Source organism: Xenopus tropicalis, chromosome 2 (genome assembly GCF_000004195.4).
Source record: "Xenopus tropicalis strain Nigerian chromosome 2, UCB_Xtro_10.0, whole genome shotgun sequence".
Lineage (NCBI taxonomy): Eukaryota > Metazoa > Chordata > Amphibia > Anura > Pipidae > Xenopus > Xenopus tropicalis.
This window is the reverse complement of record NC_030678.2, coordinates 50,426,035-50,443,343: the sequence shown is the minus strand read 5'-3', so window position 1 is coordinate 50,443,343 and position 17,309 is coordinate 50,426,035. Positions and strand designations below refer to the sequence as shown.

The 17,309-nt window shown below is 40.1% G+C and overlaps 1 protein-coding gene across 2 annotated transcripts in view; it reads right to left on the bottom strand.

Annotated features, from left to right (window-relative positions):
- smtnl2 (smoothelin-like 2) overlaps positions 1-16,589 on the bottom strand; it is a 70,906-nt gene extending 54,317 nt beyond the window's left edge. The window contains exon 1 of one of the 2 annotated variants that reach the window (XM_002933538.5): positions 15,533-16,589. In XM_002933538.5, the coding sequence (XP_002933584.2) occupies positions 15,533-15,862 (330 nt within the window). In that variant the 5' untranslated portion in view covers positions 15,863-16,589. Of the gene's footprint in view, positions 1-10,147; positions 10,246-15,532 lie in introns of those variants that run through there. The other variant, XM_012971177.3, reaches the window with a different exon arrangement.
- Between the last annotated feature and the right edge of the window lie 720 nt (positions 16,590-17,309).

The following is a 17,309-nucleotide window of genomic DNA, read 5'->3' as shown; positions in this document are numbered from 1 at the left end:
GATGGAAGCACGACAACCATAGCAGCAGTAGCATAAAAAATAAGAAAACCCTCCTGCCTTTTTAGCCATCTAATGGCCACCTGTTCTGCTCCCAAAACTGTTTATAGCACAGAGCACAACAGTGCAAACTATTCAGTGTAAATCTTAGGGCTGTGACAGACGGGGAGATTAGTCGCCGCGCGACAAATTTCCCTTGTCGCAGGCGACTAATCTCCCCGAAATGCCATCCTACCGGCTAGAATGTAAATCGCCAGTGGGATGGCATACGCAGCGTGGCCGTCTGTCACAGCCCTTATATAAATAGTAAAATAGATTGGCTCAGTAATACCATTCTTAAGAAAGCATTTCTCAAACACTGAAGTGTTTGAATACTTATTTCGAAGCAGAATTCAACCTTGTTTGGATTGAAACATACACATAGGTGCCAGTCAAGTAAGGAGACAGTAAGCTCTTTTGAGTAGGGCCCTCTGATCCTATTTTTTACAAAGTAACCCTTCTTTGTTTAATTATTGTACAGCATTAAGCTTGTCATACACACGCCAATATTATCGTACACAACAAGATTTTGTACAATATTCGGTGCGTGTATGGGGGATTGACAAGGCAATATTGGCCGATACTGCAAAAGCCTTTGATATTGGTTGCAGGAAAAGATATCAATGGTTGCCTTAAGGCCCTTATTGGTTGCACTAATGTAAAGTGATGTGTAACTTGCTGGTACTATATAAATAAGGCTAATGACTATATTTGCTGATCTTATACGATGGAGTGGCACTCACTAGAGTAGCTACTCGGGCTGGTAAGATTTCAGGGCCAGTCTGGGGTCTAAGGTAAGCAATTACAACCATTGGAGGGGTGCTTAAGAAATTGGCACCACCCAAGTGAATAAGGCCTTTCCTTGTCTTTTAAGTACCATTTTTCAAAATGGAATTGAAACCAGCAATGTATAGCACCCCATTAAGCAGATTTAACAAAATGTGAGTTTAGAGGTTAATAAACAAAAACTCACCCATGTTCTATTTATTCTTATGGGATTTTTAAAATCATATTTACAATTTAACCCACTGATAAATACACTTCTAAAAAACCCATAGGAATTAAAAGAAAGTGGGTGAATTTCTCTGTGGTAAACTCTAATCTCACATTTTGATAAATCTGCCCCTAAGGGTAGGGCACACATGGCAGATGATCCTTTCCCATCCACAGTTCAGTGTAGTTACACAGACAGGCACTGGGTCAGCCAGTGTGCAGCCATAATGACTTCACCTGAAAAATGCAAATGCGTGAAATTTTATGGTTGAAATCCACTCAGTGAAGCTGCCAAAACTCTACCAGCGTATGGCCACTTCTTCCATGCAAATTACATCAATATTTGGTAGCACTCAAAAGATCCAGACTGAAAAGTCAAAAGTTTAAGAAGCTTGATTTCAGTGATGTGGGTGTGTTTGGAATGCACACTGACTGCAGCATGCAGAGACAGCAGACACGCTACTATTTTCAGCCTGTTCCTGGCTTGACTGGTCACAAACAAAAACAATTGCGATTTCTCGGTGAAAAAAAGATGAGAAACAAAGAAACTAGAAAGATGGAAAAATAAACACAAGAAATAAGACTTGTGAGAAAGACACATTTCATTACTAACTGGGATACAAATCTTTACTAAACTGAGAGAGCATGTCGACGAAAGAATAAAAAAAAAAAAAAGAAGCTACTTTTCTTGGCATAAGAACATTTTAAAATATGTATTAAGATTTCTCAGTGATTTTAAAGTAACTAGCCAATGTAAATTAAAGGGCAAAGAAAGGCTAGTTCACAGGAGGGTGCATAAAGATTTGGTTTCTTTCAGTAAAAAACAGTTATTTCTCCAGACTGGTGTTGCTTTAAAAAAATAAAATAAAAAACACAAAACATGGTATCTTTTAAAGGAAGCGTTCCTCAGAAATCTTACTTCTATCCCAGAGATCCCTTGTGTAGCAGTACTAGACTGTCTTGTACACTTGTTATTTTCCTCAGAACATGCAAAGCAGTAAAACAAATTAAAATTATTTAAAGTGTTGAATGTATAGGGGAATGTTACTTAGACTTCTATTTAATTTGACTACTGAAATAGTAGTACCAGCAAATAGTAACTACAGTGGAACATCCAGTTTACCACTATCATTTTATTGAGTTGCTTAGCATCATTGCTACAGTCAGGGGCCTAACAGTCCCTATGCAGTGACACTGCCTGCCTATAGAAGTCTCTTCATAGACTCAGTAGTCTAAGTTTCCAAGTAGCAGAGCTACATGGCAGTGCAGTATAAGGGCAGTGACAGTCGCCCCATAACAAATCTTCATTGCCGCAGACAACTAATCTCCCCGCAAAGCCATCCCACTGGCAAGAATGTAAATCGGTGGTGGGATGGCATACATGTCGCTATGATTTGCCGAAGTTGCCCAGAGTTAGAGGAAACTTCAGGTGACTTTGGCTAATCCTAGTGACGATTGCCAGTGGGATAGCATTGCGGCGAGATTAGTCGCCCATGGCAAGGAAAATTTGTCGTGGGGCGTCTAATCTCACCGTTTGTCATTGCCCTAAGCTTCCCAGTGACCCCACTGATCTATACGTCTAAGGGCTGTGACACACGGGGAGATTAGTCGCCATGCAACAAATCTTCCTTGTTGCGGGCGACTAATAGCAGCTACTACTTATGGCTACTAAAATAGAAAATTCTGATCATTTACTGATAACGGTCTCGACGTGTGTTTTAGCAGAGGCAATTCTCAGTATTGTCTACAGCAGGGTATTTTCTGGCATTTAGTAACCATGAAAAAGTAGCTGCTACTAGAAGCCTCCTCCCATAAAATGTCTGTCTTCACTGATCTTATTAACATTCCTTTCTTCATATTTACATTTAACATGACGTGAGCGACGTCGGATCACGACCCGCCTTTCTCCCAACCATAACCCTTTTACCTCTTTTACTTACCAACCCCAATAAACACACGGACACCAATTCTTGGGATAAAAATGGCCGCAGAACATTTATTAACAACAATCAAAGTTTTAATTTAAAACATATCATAAAGAACAAATCATATACAAAATATCTCTTGAACACAAAACAAATGTTTGTATAACAAACAACCAACTTTTAATAAACATACGCCATAACAAGCCAAATAACTGCGCAGCGCAACAGGCGCTGCCAGCTGCCCTTCCAGCCCGGAACCCCCTACCCAACAAAACTCACCTCCTGATCCACTTACTTACCCCTGAGGTTCCAGGCATGCCCCAAACAATTAACAAACTCCCTTCCTAACCCAACCATTGTTTTTCCCCAACTCAATCACCCTGCCAACACCACTCATTGCCTCCACCTCTATAGGGAGGGAGGGTGGGTGTTTTCCTATGCTGCCTAAAATGGATGAGGAGCGGGAACGGTTCTGATTATTTATACCCCAATACAAAGCCACCAATCACAAATAAAATGGGAGTGGCTATGTCTGCCCTACGGCTACGTCATGCCCCTGCTTCCCTACAGGTCATTGGCTACTATATTTTTTCCAGAAAAGGGTTTCTAAATTGCCATAATTTTGGATCACCTAAAGGGCTGTTCATATTATATTTCAGTATGTTGTAGAGAGTGCTATTCTGAAACAATTTGCAATTGGTCTTCATTTTTCATTATTTGCATTTTTTAAATTATTTAGCTTTATATTCAGCAATTCTCAAGTTTGAAATTTTAGCAGCTATATGGGTGCTAGGTTCCAAATTACCTTAGCAACCAGACAGTAGGTCGAATGAGAAACTGGAATATGAATAGGAGTGGGACTGAATAGAAAGTAATAAAAAGTAACAATAACAATTAAATTGTAGTCTCAAAGAACAATAGTTGTTTGGCTGTCAGGTCAGCGACCCCCTTTTTAATGCTGGGAAAACCCAGAATAGGAAAGCAAATAATTCAGAAAGAATAAAAATTAAAAATTGAAGTGCAAATGAAAAGTTGCTAAGTACTGGCCATTTTATAACATACTAAAGGTTAACTTAAAGGTGAAACACTCCTTTAAGGCTATTAAAAGCATTTTAACATTAACTAAATCCAATAGGATTATTTGCCACCAACATGTATTTATGTAGCCAACTTATTTGCTTATAATGGTCTCTATGGGGTGTAATTGTAAGCTTTCAGGTAAGAGGTTTAATACCTGTAATGGAAACCTAGCAACCTTTCAAAACCTTGTCCCCAACTCTTCCTTCAGTTTCTTATGTGTTTCTTATTCTTAAGTCTCTCCTTGAACAACACATGGACCATTCTGTGCAGTATTCAGCCTGATTACTAAATTGTGATGAATACTGCACACAGGCCCGGATTTGTGGAGAGGCCACAAAGGCCCGGGCCTAGGGCGGCAGAAGTTTAGGGGCGGCATGCCCGCCGCAAGAAAATTTTTAAATTTGGCTCCCATACGGAGCAGTCGGGACCTCTCCCCACTGCTCCGTATGGGAGTTTAAAGGAGCATTTGCGCATGCGCACTGGGGAGAGGCCGTGTTCACGCATGCGCACTGGGGGCGCGTTCGCGCATGCGCAGAGGGGGACACCTACAGGGGGGGGCCTCGGGGCGCCTCAGAAAGAAATCCGGCCCTGACTGCACAGTATGGTCTATGTCATATGCAGGTCTATAACAATACAGTAAGCCCAATGACTGTTGGAGTCTTGAAACTGTGTACAGGCTGGCTGCCTCAAAATAAATTCATGAAAAATGTGGGTTTTCAGTGACTGCCTCAAAATTCACTAAATATGGTTAAACTGGAGTGGCCAGACTATCAAGCTACAGATAACCAAGATAGATGCATAGATGCACTTAAAGGTGTGGATTGAGAAATTATTATACTGTGAATAGGTGTGTGTAAAACTTTTTACAAAGGTTTAAAAAAAACAAGTTGTCCTTGTTGGGCCCAATAGACTAGTTACAGCATCGTTCAACATTTAAAACAAACAATATCAAATAATGGCACAAAGGGATGAGAGAGCCGACAGTGTAGTTAGACAGTATTTACTTTATAACTGCACAACTGACAAACTGCTGCTTTAAAAGCACTATGATGATTATTCTCAGTCCAAAACAGGATACATTTGAAAACACAGAACTAGTTTAATTATTCTTAGGGAAATATCCTTAAAGTTTTTCTAAATAGTTTTAGATAAAACTCCTGTTCTTATGCTTAAAATGGTGCACAAGGGTTCAAGGTGACCAGCGTGGGTCTAATCACCAATCCCCAATGGTTTGTGCTGCACATTTAGGGGCACATTTATCAAATCACGAGTTCGAATCCTGAATGGGAAAAATTCGGATTGGATACGATAATTTCTGAAGATCGCAAAAATAATGAAAAAAATCACATTAGTCCCGATAATATCTTATTTGCGATCCAAAATTTTCATACCGAATGATTTTAAACAGGGGAAACCCTTTAAGACTTTGATCCTTCTGTGCATGAATTTGGAAGCCTCCCATAGGCATCAATGGCACTCTGCAGCTCCAACCTGGCCCAAGGAAAGTCACGATACTGAAGCTTGAATGAATCCGAAACCTTCGTACTCAGTGCGACAATATGATTTTGTTGCAAGTACGAAAAAGTCACGCAAGGTGTAAAAAAGTCGGCGAAAATATGCACAGAGCGTTCGTGGATTAGTAAAGGTGGCCCTTAGACTCACAAACCACATTTGTACCTGCTACCTGATCCAATACACAACCTGACACACTGGCCACTATAAAACTAGAAGCATAAACACAAGTGTTCCCATACCAGATCCACATTTCCCCCCCACGTTTTTGCAGTTAACCCATGTAGTGGCTTAACTTATGGCTCATACTTAAAGTTCATGCATTTTATCACCAGTCCCCTGTTAGCTCACTTATTTACAGTGGGCAGTAAAGTTAAGGCTAATGTCTCATGGGGTGATAAGTCACCTGCGAAAAATCTGCTACCTCGTGCAACTAATTTACCCAAAAAGCTTTTCCACTGGCAATAAAGGGAATCGCTGGTGGAAAGGCCTACACATCGCTTCGGTTTTCTGAAGTCGCACAAAGTTTCTTCCTGCAGGCAACTTCATACGACTTTGGAAAAACCAAAGAGAAGTGCTGGCCTTTCCACCGGCAATTCCCTTTATTGCTAGAGGAAAAGCTTTTTGGGGAAATTAGTTGCACGAAGTAGCAGATTTATCGATGGTGGAAAGGCTTTTTGGGCAGGTCACCCCGAGTAGCAGAGATTTATTGCGGCAACTAATCTCCCCATGGGACATTAGCATAATGCTGGTGGCACATGGGGAGAATACACACCCACAATAAAATGGCGGAAGGGGCTGGGGAGGGACACTATCATACAGCAGACCCCGTTGCAGTCCAGCCCTCTCAGTATGGTAATTATAGTGCTTATCTACCGGGTAGGTAATGACCTACTGCTGGACTAGTGCAAGGATACAAAATAAAATTCCAATTTGTTTCATCGATTGCAATGGAATGACTTTTTTATGACTATTTTATCTTCAGGCATGTCTACCTACGTTGTAGCAAAAACAGTCTAGATTTGCATGGGACTAAGTCTAAAAACTATTTTCCTATAGTGACCTATTACATCTCCATTACGCAATACTTTTGTACTTTTGCAAACAATTAATGTCAAAGTTAAATATATCCCAGCAGGAAATTGCTGCTGGGTCATTCAGAAGAATAAGTTCCACCTTAACAGTTGCAAGGTTGTACATCATTGAAGAATATAGACAATGTGACAATGGACTGCATAATCTTTACAATTGAAACCTAATCTACAGGGATGCAACTGCTTAGGAGATTTTCACACCTGAGTACCTGGAGTACTCACCCACACCGGCACAACAGACAAACTCTTTGCAGGTACTGCTTTGGCTTAAACTGAACCTAAAAAACTGCATAGCAGCACTGCACCACCCATGCAGGAGGGAGAATAGTAACTGAATGGGGTATATCACTTGTTTACAAAGTTAATTCCCCAATTTAATTTGGATCCCCTAACAAAATGTTTAAGAAACACTCTCCTATGTAAACTACACAATGCAAAAAGCCAGTATACATTTTCCTGTTATAGATCAGTTTTATAAAGTAGAAATAAAGTGAAAGTTTGTTGACCCTAAGTAAAAGCTTTTTTTACCTGCTGCCTTGCCAATTAACTACCGGTACCTGCAGAGGTGTTTACCAGTCATGCCCAGACTGACTGTATGTATGCTGTAAGATGCCATAGACAGTCAGTATTTATTAAGCCTGTGAGGGGCTATTTGGGCTTCTGTGTATTTAAATGCCAAGGCGTTCTCTGACCCAGTTGCTGGAAAAGGCACCTACAAATATGAAATTCAAAGAACAAGTACCTCCTTTTCTTACAGTTGCATTATCAAAGGAAGCATATACAAGCTTTATACAATGTACAGTTTACATAAGTGGTTACATTTGCTTTACAAATATATATTCCATCAGTGCCATAACTGAGGTTTTTGGGCACCAGGGCAAAACTTCCCCTTGCGGCCCCTCCTTTGCACCATCAGCTTGCAGCCAAGCTTCTCTATGGGGTACAGTTTGCTTTTTGTTGAAATATCAACTTTTTTTTCTGCCCACTGTAAGGCTACAGTATATATTGTGGCACTGCCAAAACACAAAATAATTGTGACCCAAGAAACAGGCATCTGCTTGAAGCATTTGCCTCTTTATGTCAAACTGCCCATTTGCTTCCTGTCTAGCCATAAACTTGTACTGCAAGGCAGCACAGCAGAGATTCAGTGTCTGTTTTGCACAAACTGGTCAATGTAAACAAGGCTTTAAATATGAGGCAAGCCATATGGGAAAGCCAAGACAGGACAAGTGAAGTCATCGAAAAGGTGGCAAATAACAGCACAAGAAACCAGAAATCCAACAGCTGCAAAAATACATTCAGAGGCAAAAATACTTTCCAGGCAAGGAATAAGAATAGAAATGAGATTAAAATATATTCTGTAGCTCATGCATGTTTACATAACTACTAGTCTATTCAGAAGTCAGTTGCTCGGTGTTTATAAAGATTCTTGAAAGAAGTATACCATCTCATGCATATCACAGATTTCCATGAAACATTTGATATACATGCCCCTGATATAACAATATAATCTACTGATGCCCTGAAACAGCCTTATTTAAATGTTAGAAAGAACTGGTTCTGCTACACTGGCATTTTTCCCATCCAAGCAGTACAACATTATGTTTTTAACAAGTTGGGCAATTCCTTAAATCGGCATGAAAAAGGGGTGTCTAATGGGAAACAGGTGGGGGACAGGTGCACAGGGAACACTGTAATTCCCAGTGGGAATTTGCTCTGCTTGTTGCACTGGCCAAATCAAAACTCAGATCATAATGTTCCTGTCTCACTTAGCAATATGCTGTGATTGGTTCTGGCAATTTATGCTTTCCTAGAATCTGCCTTGCTGTTCTAGAGCATGCAACGCAAATGATGCAGATATTTTTAGCTAAACTGACAGTCAAGGAGGACTTGCATCCGGCTGCAACAACAAACAGCAGAAGAAGATGGTAGTTACAAACACAAATCTACTTAGGCCTCAGGATCTCCAGCATCCACTTTAGTGACAGAATCAGACTTAAAACCAAGCCTGCATAGGTGAACGGAGTATGGCCATGCTGATCATAAACACATGGTATATGCTAACAGTATATTACTGTTTTAGCAAACCTAGCAACTTGCAAGAATGACACAAATAAGTATTTGCATCAAAGCTGTGCTTGGTGGTTTTCAAATTGAGGGGGCTTGCTACCTAAAGACATTTAACTTCTTGTAGGATGACAAAGATAGAGGCAGTACTAAATATCACACACAGTGTCAGACTAGGCAGACTATCTGGCAGGCTATTACTTTAGAGAGGTTAGAAAGGACTTGTCAAGTAAAAATTCCAAAGTGAAATGTGAAAACAAATGGCTTTCACTTGAGAAGCTGAACTGATGGAGACACTGAGCTTCTATGTATTAGTACATAATCTCCTATTATTAGCAATGATTAAAATGGTCATCGTTTTTCATAGTTTTAAAATGATAAGCCTTAAACATTTGGTTTTCAGACTTCTTTGCATTCTTCTTTTTTTTCTGTTTCAGCAGGATAATATCCAAATTGTTTAAGGAGTCAAACCCAGAAGGGTTTGTATTATTATTATTATTATTAACATTTATTTATAAAGGGCCAACATATTCCGCAGCGCTGTACAATAAGTGGCTTTCATACATTGGACATACAGAGTAACATATAAAGCAATCAATAACAGATACAAGAGGTGAAGGGAGCCCTGCCCAAAAGAGCTTACTACACAGATACTGCTTTCAACTACAACTTACATTTACAAACAGCTTTAAACAAATGTATTCTTTCATAATGCAGAAAAAAATAAAAAAACAAAACAAACACAGGTTTTTGGTGGAGAACCCCTTTACTCAACAAAACTATATTCCTTTAGATCACATTACACTTTTAACCTTAATAACAGTAATTTAAGGTTACAGAGTGCCATGTTATTTCAAACTGCATGTGCATATTTTATCTGTTCTTCGCTCTAACGAGGAAAATACCTGCTTAATCTATTTTCCCTTTAAACAAATACAACTTAAAAGAGCTACAGGTTGTGATAACATGAACTCATGAGCAGCTTTGAACAATCTGTAATAACATTTATTTAGTTAAAACCTGTGCCCCCCTGGGTCCTTATTGGGATTTTTTTTCTGGTTATCATGGGAGTTCATTTGCTTTTGTAAAGCCACAAAAAATCACATTCGAGGAGAACATGTTTTCCAGAGCCAGAGAAAAGGCAGCATGTATACAGCCCTACGTAATGTTCAAATGGACCAGTCCTATGTTTAAATGGACCTCAGCTTAATTTTTGCCAGTTGGACACAAGTGCTTTACACTTACAGTTTTTTTTCTAGTAAGTAACACACCTAGCCTCAGTGGCCCATGGCCATATTTGAATGAACAGCAACATCAGCTGGTTTTCAGAGTAAGCCTCCACGATCCCTAGCTATATTTCAGTAAAGTCAAAATCAATTAAGTGCTGCTAACACACACACACAAGCCTGCCACAGTGAAAAGCAGAGGTACAAGGCTTACCAGAACCCTGCAGGACATGGCAGGATAAGGCTCCTACTTGGGCTCGCTCTGCAAGACAGTCTGACACAATAACTGGCCAAGCAGGCTACTAAAAAGTGGTCAGCTATTTTTAACAATGGCATGAAAGGGGGAGGAAGGAAGGCATTCCAGAGCAAGTGTCCAGCAGTGAAAGACATTAGAAGGGAATTCTAGATAGATCTTCTTAATGGTCTAAATTGCCCTGCATAGCTCCGGGTACTTAGTCAATCTCTGTGGGTATATTACAGGATTCTTCCCATGCTTTTTCACCCTCAGATGTGGCTTTCCTCTGATTTGTGTTGTATTATACAAAAGTCACAACTTAGCAGGAAAGGGCCACTACAGGCCCACCGGGTGTTGTTGGACTACAATTCTCAGCACTCTTGACACACTTTGGCTCTTTGTGTATGATCATATATTTTAGAAAATGTATTTATATGGCAACACTGTGTATAAACTGTCTTTGAAGAAGAAGTAATTTGCTAAAATGGGGGAGTCAAGGGATGAAATGTATAAACAAGCTAAAGCAGGAACTAACTAAATGTTTTTGTACCACTAATGGATGAGGAATAATATCACTATTGATTTGCATATAAACAACAGCACTAATAATAGCAACCAGCTTATTGGTTGCCATGGGTTTCTGGTGAAAAACTACCCCCCCCCTTACTTTAAAGCCCATTTGTAATTTACAACATGGCTTTGATCCCAGAGCAATGACTTCACTCAGGAACATGGGCTGCCAGCTGCATGCATTAGAATATGTGGTGAGTTAGCAATATCCCAACCAACCAGGATGCAAAAATTGGTTTCTCAAGAGTAAAAGCCTCATTTACTAACTCCATAAGCCTCCTAACAAAATATACTTGCCTAGATTTGGCAGTAATGCCACAGTTTCCTTGGTGGGTTGCATTAATAGCTGCCCTAACTTGCATAAAATGTGAATACACACTAACAACATTATTAACAATGCACACAAGGAAGGGATACAATTACAAAACCATAAATAGTGGAAATGGTGTGTGCCACAAATAGAGGTCACGTTAACACAACAAACAATATTTTGTGCATGCAACGGTGCATCACACAAAACTTGGGTGAACGCAACTTGGTGAGCACCCATAATTACACAGGAATGTTGGGGGAAAAGCTGTACTGTGGGTAAAAATACATAGTATTCTGCATCTTAAAACTGCACTTTGCACAATATGTTGTATATGTAAAAGAGACTTAATGAGACCTATTGACAGCATTTAAAAGTAGCTCACATCTCTGGTAAATGGATTCTGCAACCTACTCAATGAATTTCCCAGTGCCTCAGTCTAAATTGGGTTATTTGGACTGTACACTCCATGGGGGCAAAACCACATTTTGCCTGAAGGATTCTATGTATAGCACTATGTACATTTAGGTGTACTATATAAGAAGAAAATAACTAATGACTTTTAAAGCTCCCAAAAAGTCTGATCCCCTTCAATTCCACCCCCCCATTACAGCCCCCTGGTGCTACTAAATGTTTTTTTCAGAGTGAGAACATGATTCTGTTTAACAGTTACATAAGCTCAATTCACAGTGGACAGTAACACGTAGACACAATAAAGACTAAAAAGGGTCTCTTAAATATGTTTTTGTGGGAGGGGGCTGTTACAAATAAGAGAGTGCTAAATATACATAATAGCCATTATTTTTCATTTAAATGTGTATGTGCCAGGTTTTGAATATTATGTTCAGCAGGCCCCTGACCCCTCAGAGTTACAAATGAATCAGCATTTTGCACCTGGGATGCATCAGACTCAGATTCACCAAATGTTAAGAGTTACATGATGGTTTCATAGCTACATCTGGTGAGTTTTAGTCCCTTGGGTTTAATAAGATAGTGTTTCAATTGCTGGGAGAGTACATTTAAGTAACGTCTGTGGCAAAAGTACTGAAAATCTCTTGCCCATAACAAAAATACCAAAAGGATAACTTCTCATAGAAGACAAAACTCATCAGGTGATTGGCTGAATTTTATTACCCAGACATCACAGTATGAAATGGCCAAACATCACTCATACAATCACAACTGAGTTTATATAGAGAAAATAAATTATTTGAAAAACTGTTAGGACTCATCAACAAAGGATTTCTAGGGCAATGGTGCATAACACATTTTAAATACTGCAGTCTTCTGACACCAGAAATAAAACTTGTTTTTATATCTATCTTAACATTTCTTTGCTTGCTATTTGTAATTTTGCCATATTTGTTCAGTGCTTTTACATTACCTATTGGATCCCCCATGTTCCTATATGAGGGGGCTGCCATATTTGTGCAACAGTAGTCTGTTAGTTTTAGAAGTCCTGACAGCTTGAGAAGGGACAGTCAGGATGACAAAATCAAGTCTTTAAATGCCGGCACCAAAGTGAGGTGTGGCCAGTGAAAAGAAAAGGGATATCATATACAGATGGTATAGGTGGTGCCTCAGCTATGTGCCTAAAGGCTGATGTCACAAGGCCATTGTGCTCTATGGGCGGCACTTTTAAAACTGTGCACCTATTCTATATTGATAAGTTTGTAAGGGAAACCATCTGCCCCACAAATATTTACTGAGTGAGGAACAAAAGCTAGCTAAGGCTGAGCAAGGCAAGATCACTATTTATAAAGTGACTTTCCCACTGCTGCAATGCACAGATTTTGAAAGCAAGAGTGATTTTGTATGTATAGGAGAGCCGTTACGATTCTCTGATAGGTACACAAGGTGCATGCTTCTCACCATTCACTCACCAGCAAGCAATAATGTCAGCATTATTGAAATCGTGATAGCATGAGAGGACATGATCAGGCTTTTGTTGAAATATCATACATATTAATTGATCTTAGCAAATGTAATGTCACGCAGAACTACTATACAGTTTATTTTATCTGTATCAGTAGCAAGAAATAACAACACATTCATTTGCTGATCATATGATTTAACTGCTTCTGTTCTGAGAATATAAATATAAAGGTAATTTGAACAGAACAAAAAACATGCCAATTTCCTATGAATCATCAGCATATAATAAACCATTGGGACACTGGTATATAGCCCAAAGGTTAATATAGTTCTAGTGTATAAGTAGGCATATTGGTTGTTAAGTACCACTGAAACTGCAGGGGTATAAGCATAATGGACATACCTTACATTGCTTTTCGGTACATATATTTTTACTGTTAAGTGAATGGACTTTTTTTTTATTATTACCCAACATAAGTCGTTTCCATCAACACTAACAGAAGTGCACTCCTAGTGATCAAAAGTTGTTGGTGCTGCTATACACAGAGTTTTTTGAATAAAACAATATGGTATTTCCCCACTCATATTTATAAATTCAAACATACAGATAAAGACTAAGCCATCCCAGGTAAACTAAATGCTAAATAACCCTATTCATATAGTATTTTTCCACTGTTTAATTAGAAACTCAACCTGCTCAACTGCAGCATGCACATTTAACCTACACACTTGTATTCTCCTGTTTTCTTTGTTTACAGTTTGCATTTCCCAGAAAACAAATATCCTCCATGTTCAGTAGCAACATGTTCCGGTATGTGGATGCACAACCCTTACAACTGAACAAGTCATGCTGAGAATTCCCAGGAAGCTAGCCCTGTTCTACGTTCCCTTTAAAGTGTAGGATTTATTTATAGTGCGCATTTTAATAATTGCAATAACTGAATGAAGTGGTACTTCTGTCCCCCTGTTTGGTGTGTAAATATAAAGTGTAAATATAATTAAGCTATATTTTGAGCATTAATATATATCTGACCTGTCTATCATATAAATGTTCTTTTTTTGCTAGAAGTGGGCAAAATCTGTATTACAAAATGATCCCAGTACTTTTAAACCAGTACAGTGATATTTATGCTGCTGATCTATAGACTAATTCTTGGAAACACTAATACAACCTACTAAAATGACAGTGGTGGATTCCCTTGAAGCTATGTAACAGCACATAATAATGGTATCCTTTATTACTGAATATTAGCTTATTCTGCAAGGTTTTACAGGGATTATACACCATTCACATCAGGAGCCAATTACCCTGCCTGTGTGTTTTGGAGCGTGGGAGGAAATAAGAGGAACCCACGCAGGCAATGGCAGAACACACAATCTTAACAGACATAGTGCCCTTGCTAGGATCAAACTCAGAACCACAGCACTGCAAGCTAGAAATGCTATCCACTGCGCTGCCATATATGATATATATGTACTACACATCCCACGGGCACAGGATAAACTTGTGGTTTATACAGTTGTGAGATCTGTTATCCAGAACGCTTGAAACCTGGAGTTTTCCGGATAAGGCAGTGGTTCTCAACCTTCCTAATGCCGCTACCCTTTAATACAGTTCTTCATGTTGTGGTGGCCCCCAACCATAAAATTATTCCTAAAACCATCGGAAATATGTGTTTTCCGATGGTCTTAGCCGACCCCTGTGAAAGGGTCGTTCGACCCCCAAAAGGGTCCCGACCCACAGGTTGAGAACCGCTGGGATAAGGGGTCCTTCTGTAATTTGAATCTTTATACCTTAAGTCTGCTTAGTCATTTAAACATTAAATAAATCCAATAGGATTGTTTTGCCTCCAATAAGGGTTTATTATATCTTTGTTATAAGCAAGTACAAGGTACTATTTTATTATTATTATTATTATTATATTATTATTATTGTGCAAAGGGAAATCATTTTTTAAAAATGTGAATTATTTGATAAAAATAAAGTCTATGTGAGATAGCCTTCCCAAATTTTTCCAGATAATGGGTCCCAAACTGTACTTGGAAATCAAATCTGAGACCGATCAGACCTTTCAGCTGAGACAGCTTCAACCAAAGTGCATATGCAGCCAGTAACAGCAAAAAAAATTTAATTAAAAAATGTCATAAAACCATGACTATTTAGCATGCAGCCTGGCTCAGCTTGTTGATCTGTACTGCAGCTCCTAGCAGGAGAACTGCTGACACCAGGGATTTTAAGAGAACAGCTGGAAAAAAACAGGTTAAAGCAGCTGTGGATTTTATTTTCCTTTCAATTGTAGCCATTCACTTGGAGTATCCTGCACTGACAGATGAAAACACAAAATGAAAAAGAATAAACAGGTACTGTAGGCAGTAGTAGCTGAAATGCCATTCCCTTTATTATGAGTCCTTTTCTATTCTTTTTCAGTGTTTGATAAAAAAATATATAGTACTGTAAATAAAATATGTGTGCTTAAGTTAGAGAAAAGAGACCCTAGACAACAACAGGTACAGAAGAGAAATACATCCCTTAGCTGTATACTGAAAGTAACAATAAATGATATTATGGGCGCTGTAATGCTTGTTTTGCATGTTCCGCTCCCGCTCACCTGTGCTTTGCCGGACAGTGACAGCAGGGCGTGGCTAGAGAACCGGGTCGGCCCTTCCTCGCTTAACCCCGCAGCCCGACTCAGCAGCTCCACCTGTCGGCTCAACCTGTCCACTTGCTCCCGGAGCCGCCGGTTCTCGCACTGCAGATCAGCGACAGACCTTGAGAGCGGCCCGGCCAGTCTCAGTACGTCCTCCAGCTGCCGCTCTACCCCACGCCTGAAGTTGTTCATCTCGGAGCGTAGCTCCAGCATTGCGCCGTGTAGCACAGCATTGTCCTCACTCTTGCACCCAGCGCTGGGCCAGTCCGACACCTCTAGCCCGGGTTCCATGAGGGCCGCTAGGCAGTGCGCAGAAAGTCTACTTAGTGGGTGCGATTGTTCTAAACTAAGCAGTTGAAGGTGCGATTTTGTAATTGGAGCTACAGAGCATTGTGCGCGCAAACCCGTAACTTTCTTCGGATCTCAGGTGCGACTGACACAACTTTGCGAGGCACTGTCGCGCTGCGGTCTTTGTAATAAATGATGATCGCACAGTCGCTTCCGCCGGACAGGGTGATGCTCAGACCAAGGCTGCAGTACGGATCCGGCCAAGGGAGATCTGCGGCGTGATGAACCCTCTGTCCCAGTAATACTATAGCAAACCTTCGTTATTAGCGCAGGGATCGCTCTATAGCGGCTATATGTACAGCTAATTGCCTGAGCCGGCAAGTCAGTGGTGCGCCTCCTCCTGCAGGTGTCAATGCGCCGGCAATGGGCGATACTGCTTGTGTAGGTGTCAGTGTGCCTGAGACTGGGTGGTGCTGCTGCTTCTCTAGGTGTGAATGGGATGGTGCCGCTTGTACAAAGAAACACTGACTTCTACCCTTGTGCTCTTCTTGTAGGTGTGAAAGGGATGGTACTGCCGCCTCTCTCCTTTGCACAGAGGGACTGACTCCTTCCCTCCCTGCGAGCTGTTGCCTGATTCACAGCAGCTGGAGGGAGATGCTTACAGCGGGGGAGGGTGGGGGGAGTTCAACTCCAATCTTGTCTTCTCTCCTGTGTAACTAGGCTGTGCCAAAATAAACAGGCTCCTTATCTTTAGGAAGGGGGTGAGGTGAATGCTGTGCAGCCATGGCTGGGTAGGGCAGCTCTAGGCTGACTCTGACCTTTATAATTCTACACCACAGGTTTTATTGCCCCCAAAACTTTCATTATAAGTACATACACTTTGTAGGGGCAGGCTAGTATGTGCATTTATTATATTTCATTTTCCTGAGACTACTAAAACTCTAGTTTATAAATGTAACATAACCTCAGCTGTATTTGCTGGATGTGACTCAAGTATTCCCATAAATATCAAATTCTCATTTTCTAATTTAAATGGAAAAAAAAATTGTACTTATTTTTTTGTTGTTGTTGTTGCTGCAAAAGCTATTTATAAAGCGTTACTTATGTATGCAGTACTATACAGCCATACAAGAGATTAATAAAACAAATAAATACAAAGTACCATAAAAGAGTGCTAAATGTCAAAGAGATGATGAATGCCTGCCCCCTAGAGCTTACAATTTAATATGGTGGGTAACTATGGTGGACACAAATTGATATTAAGTGCTGCAGGTTACAGTGGTTGTCACTGCATTATGCCAGAACTGGGTCATTTTGCAGGATTAAACTGGAACCCTTGTATACCTGAAGTCACTATATGCCATGTAATTTAAAGGAGAAGGAAAGGCTAAATCACTAGGGGGTGCCAAATGTTAGGCACCCCCAGTGATTGTAATTGCTTACCTGAAAC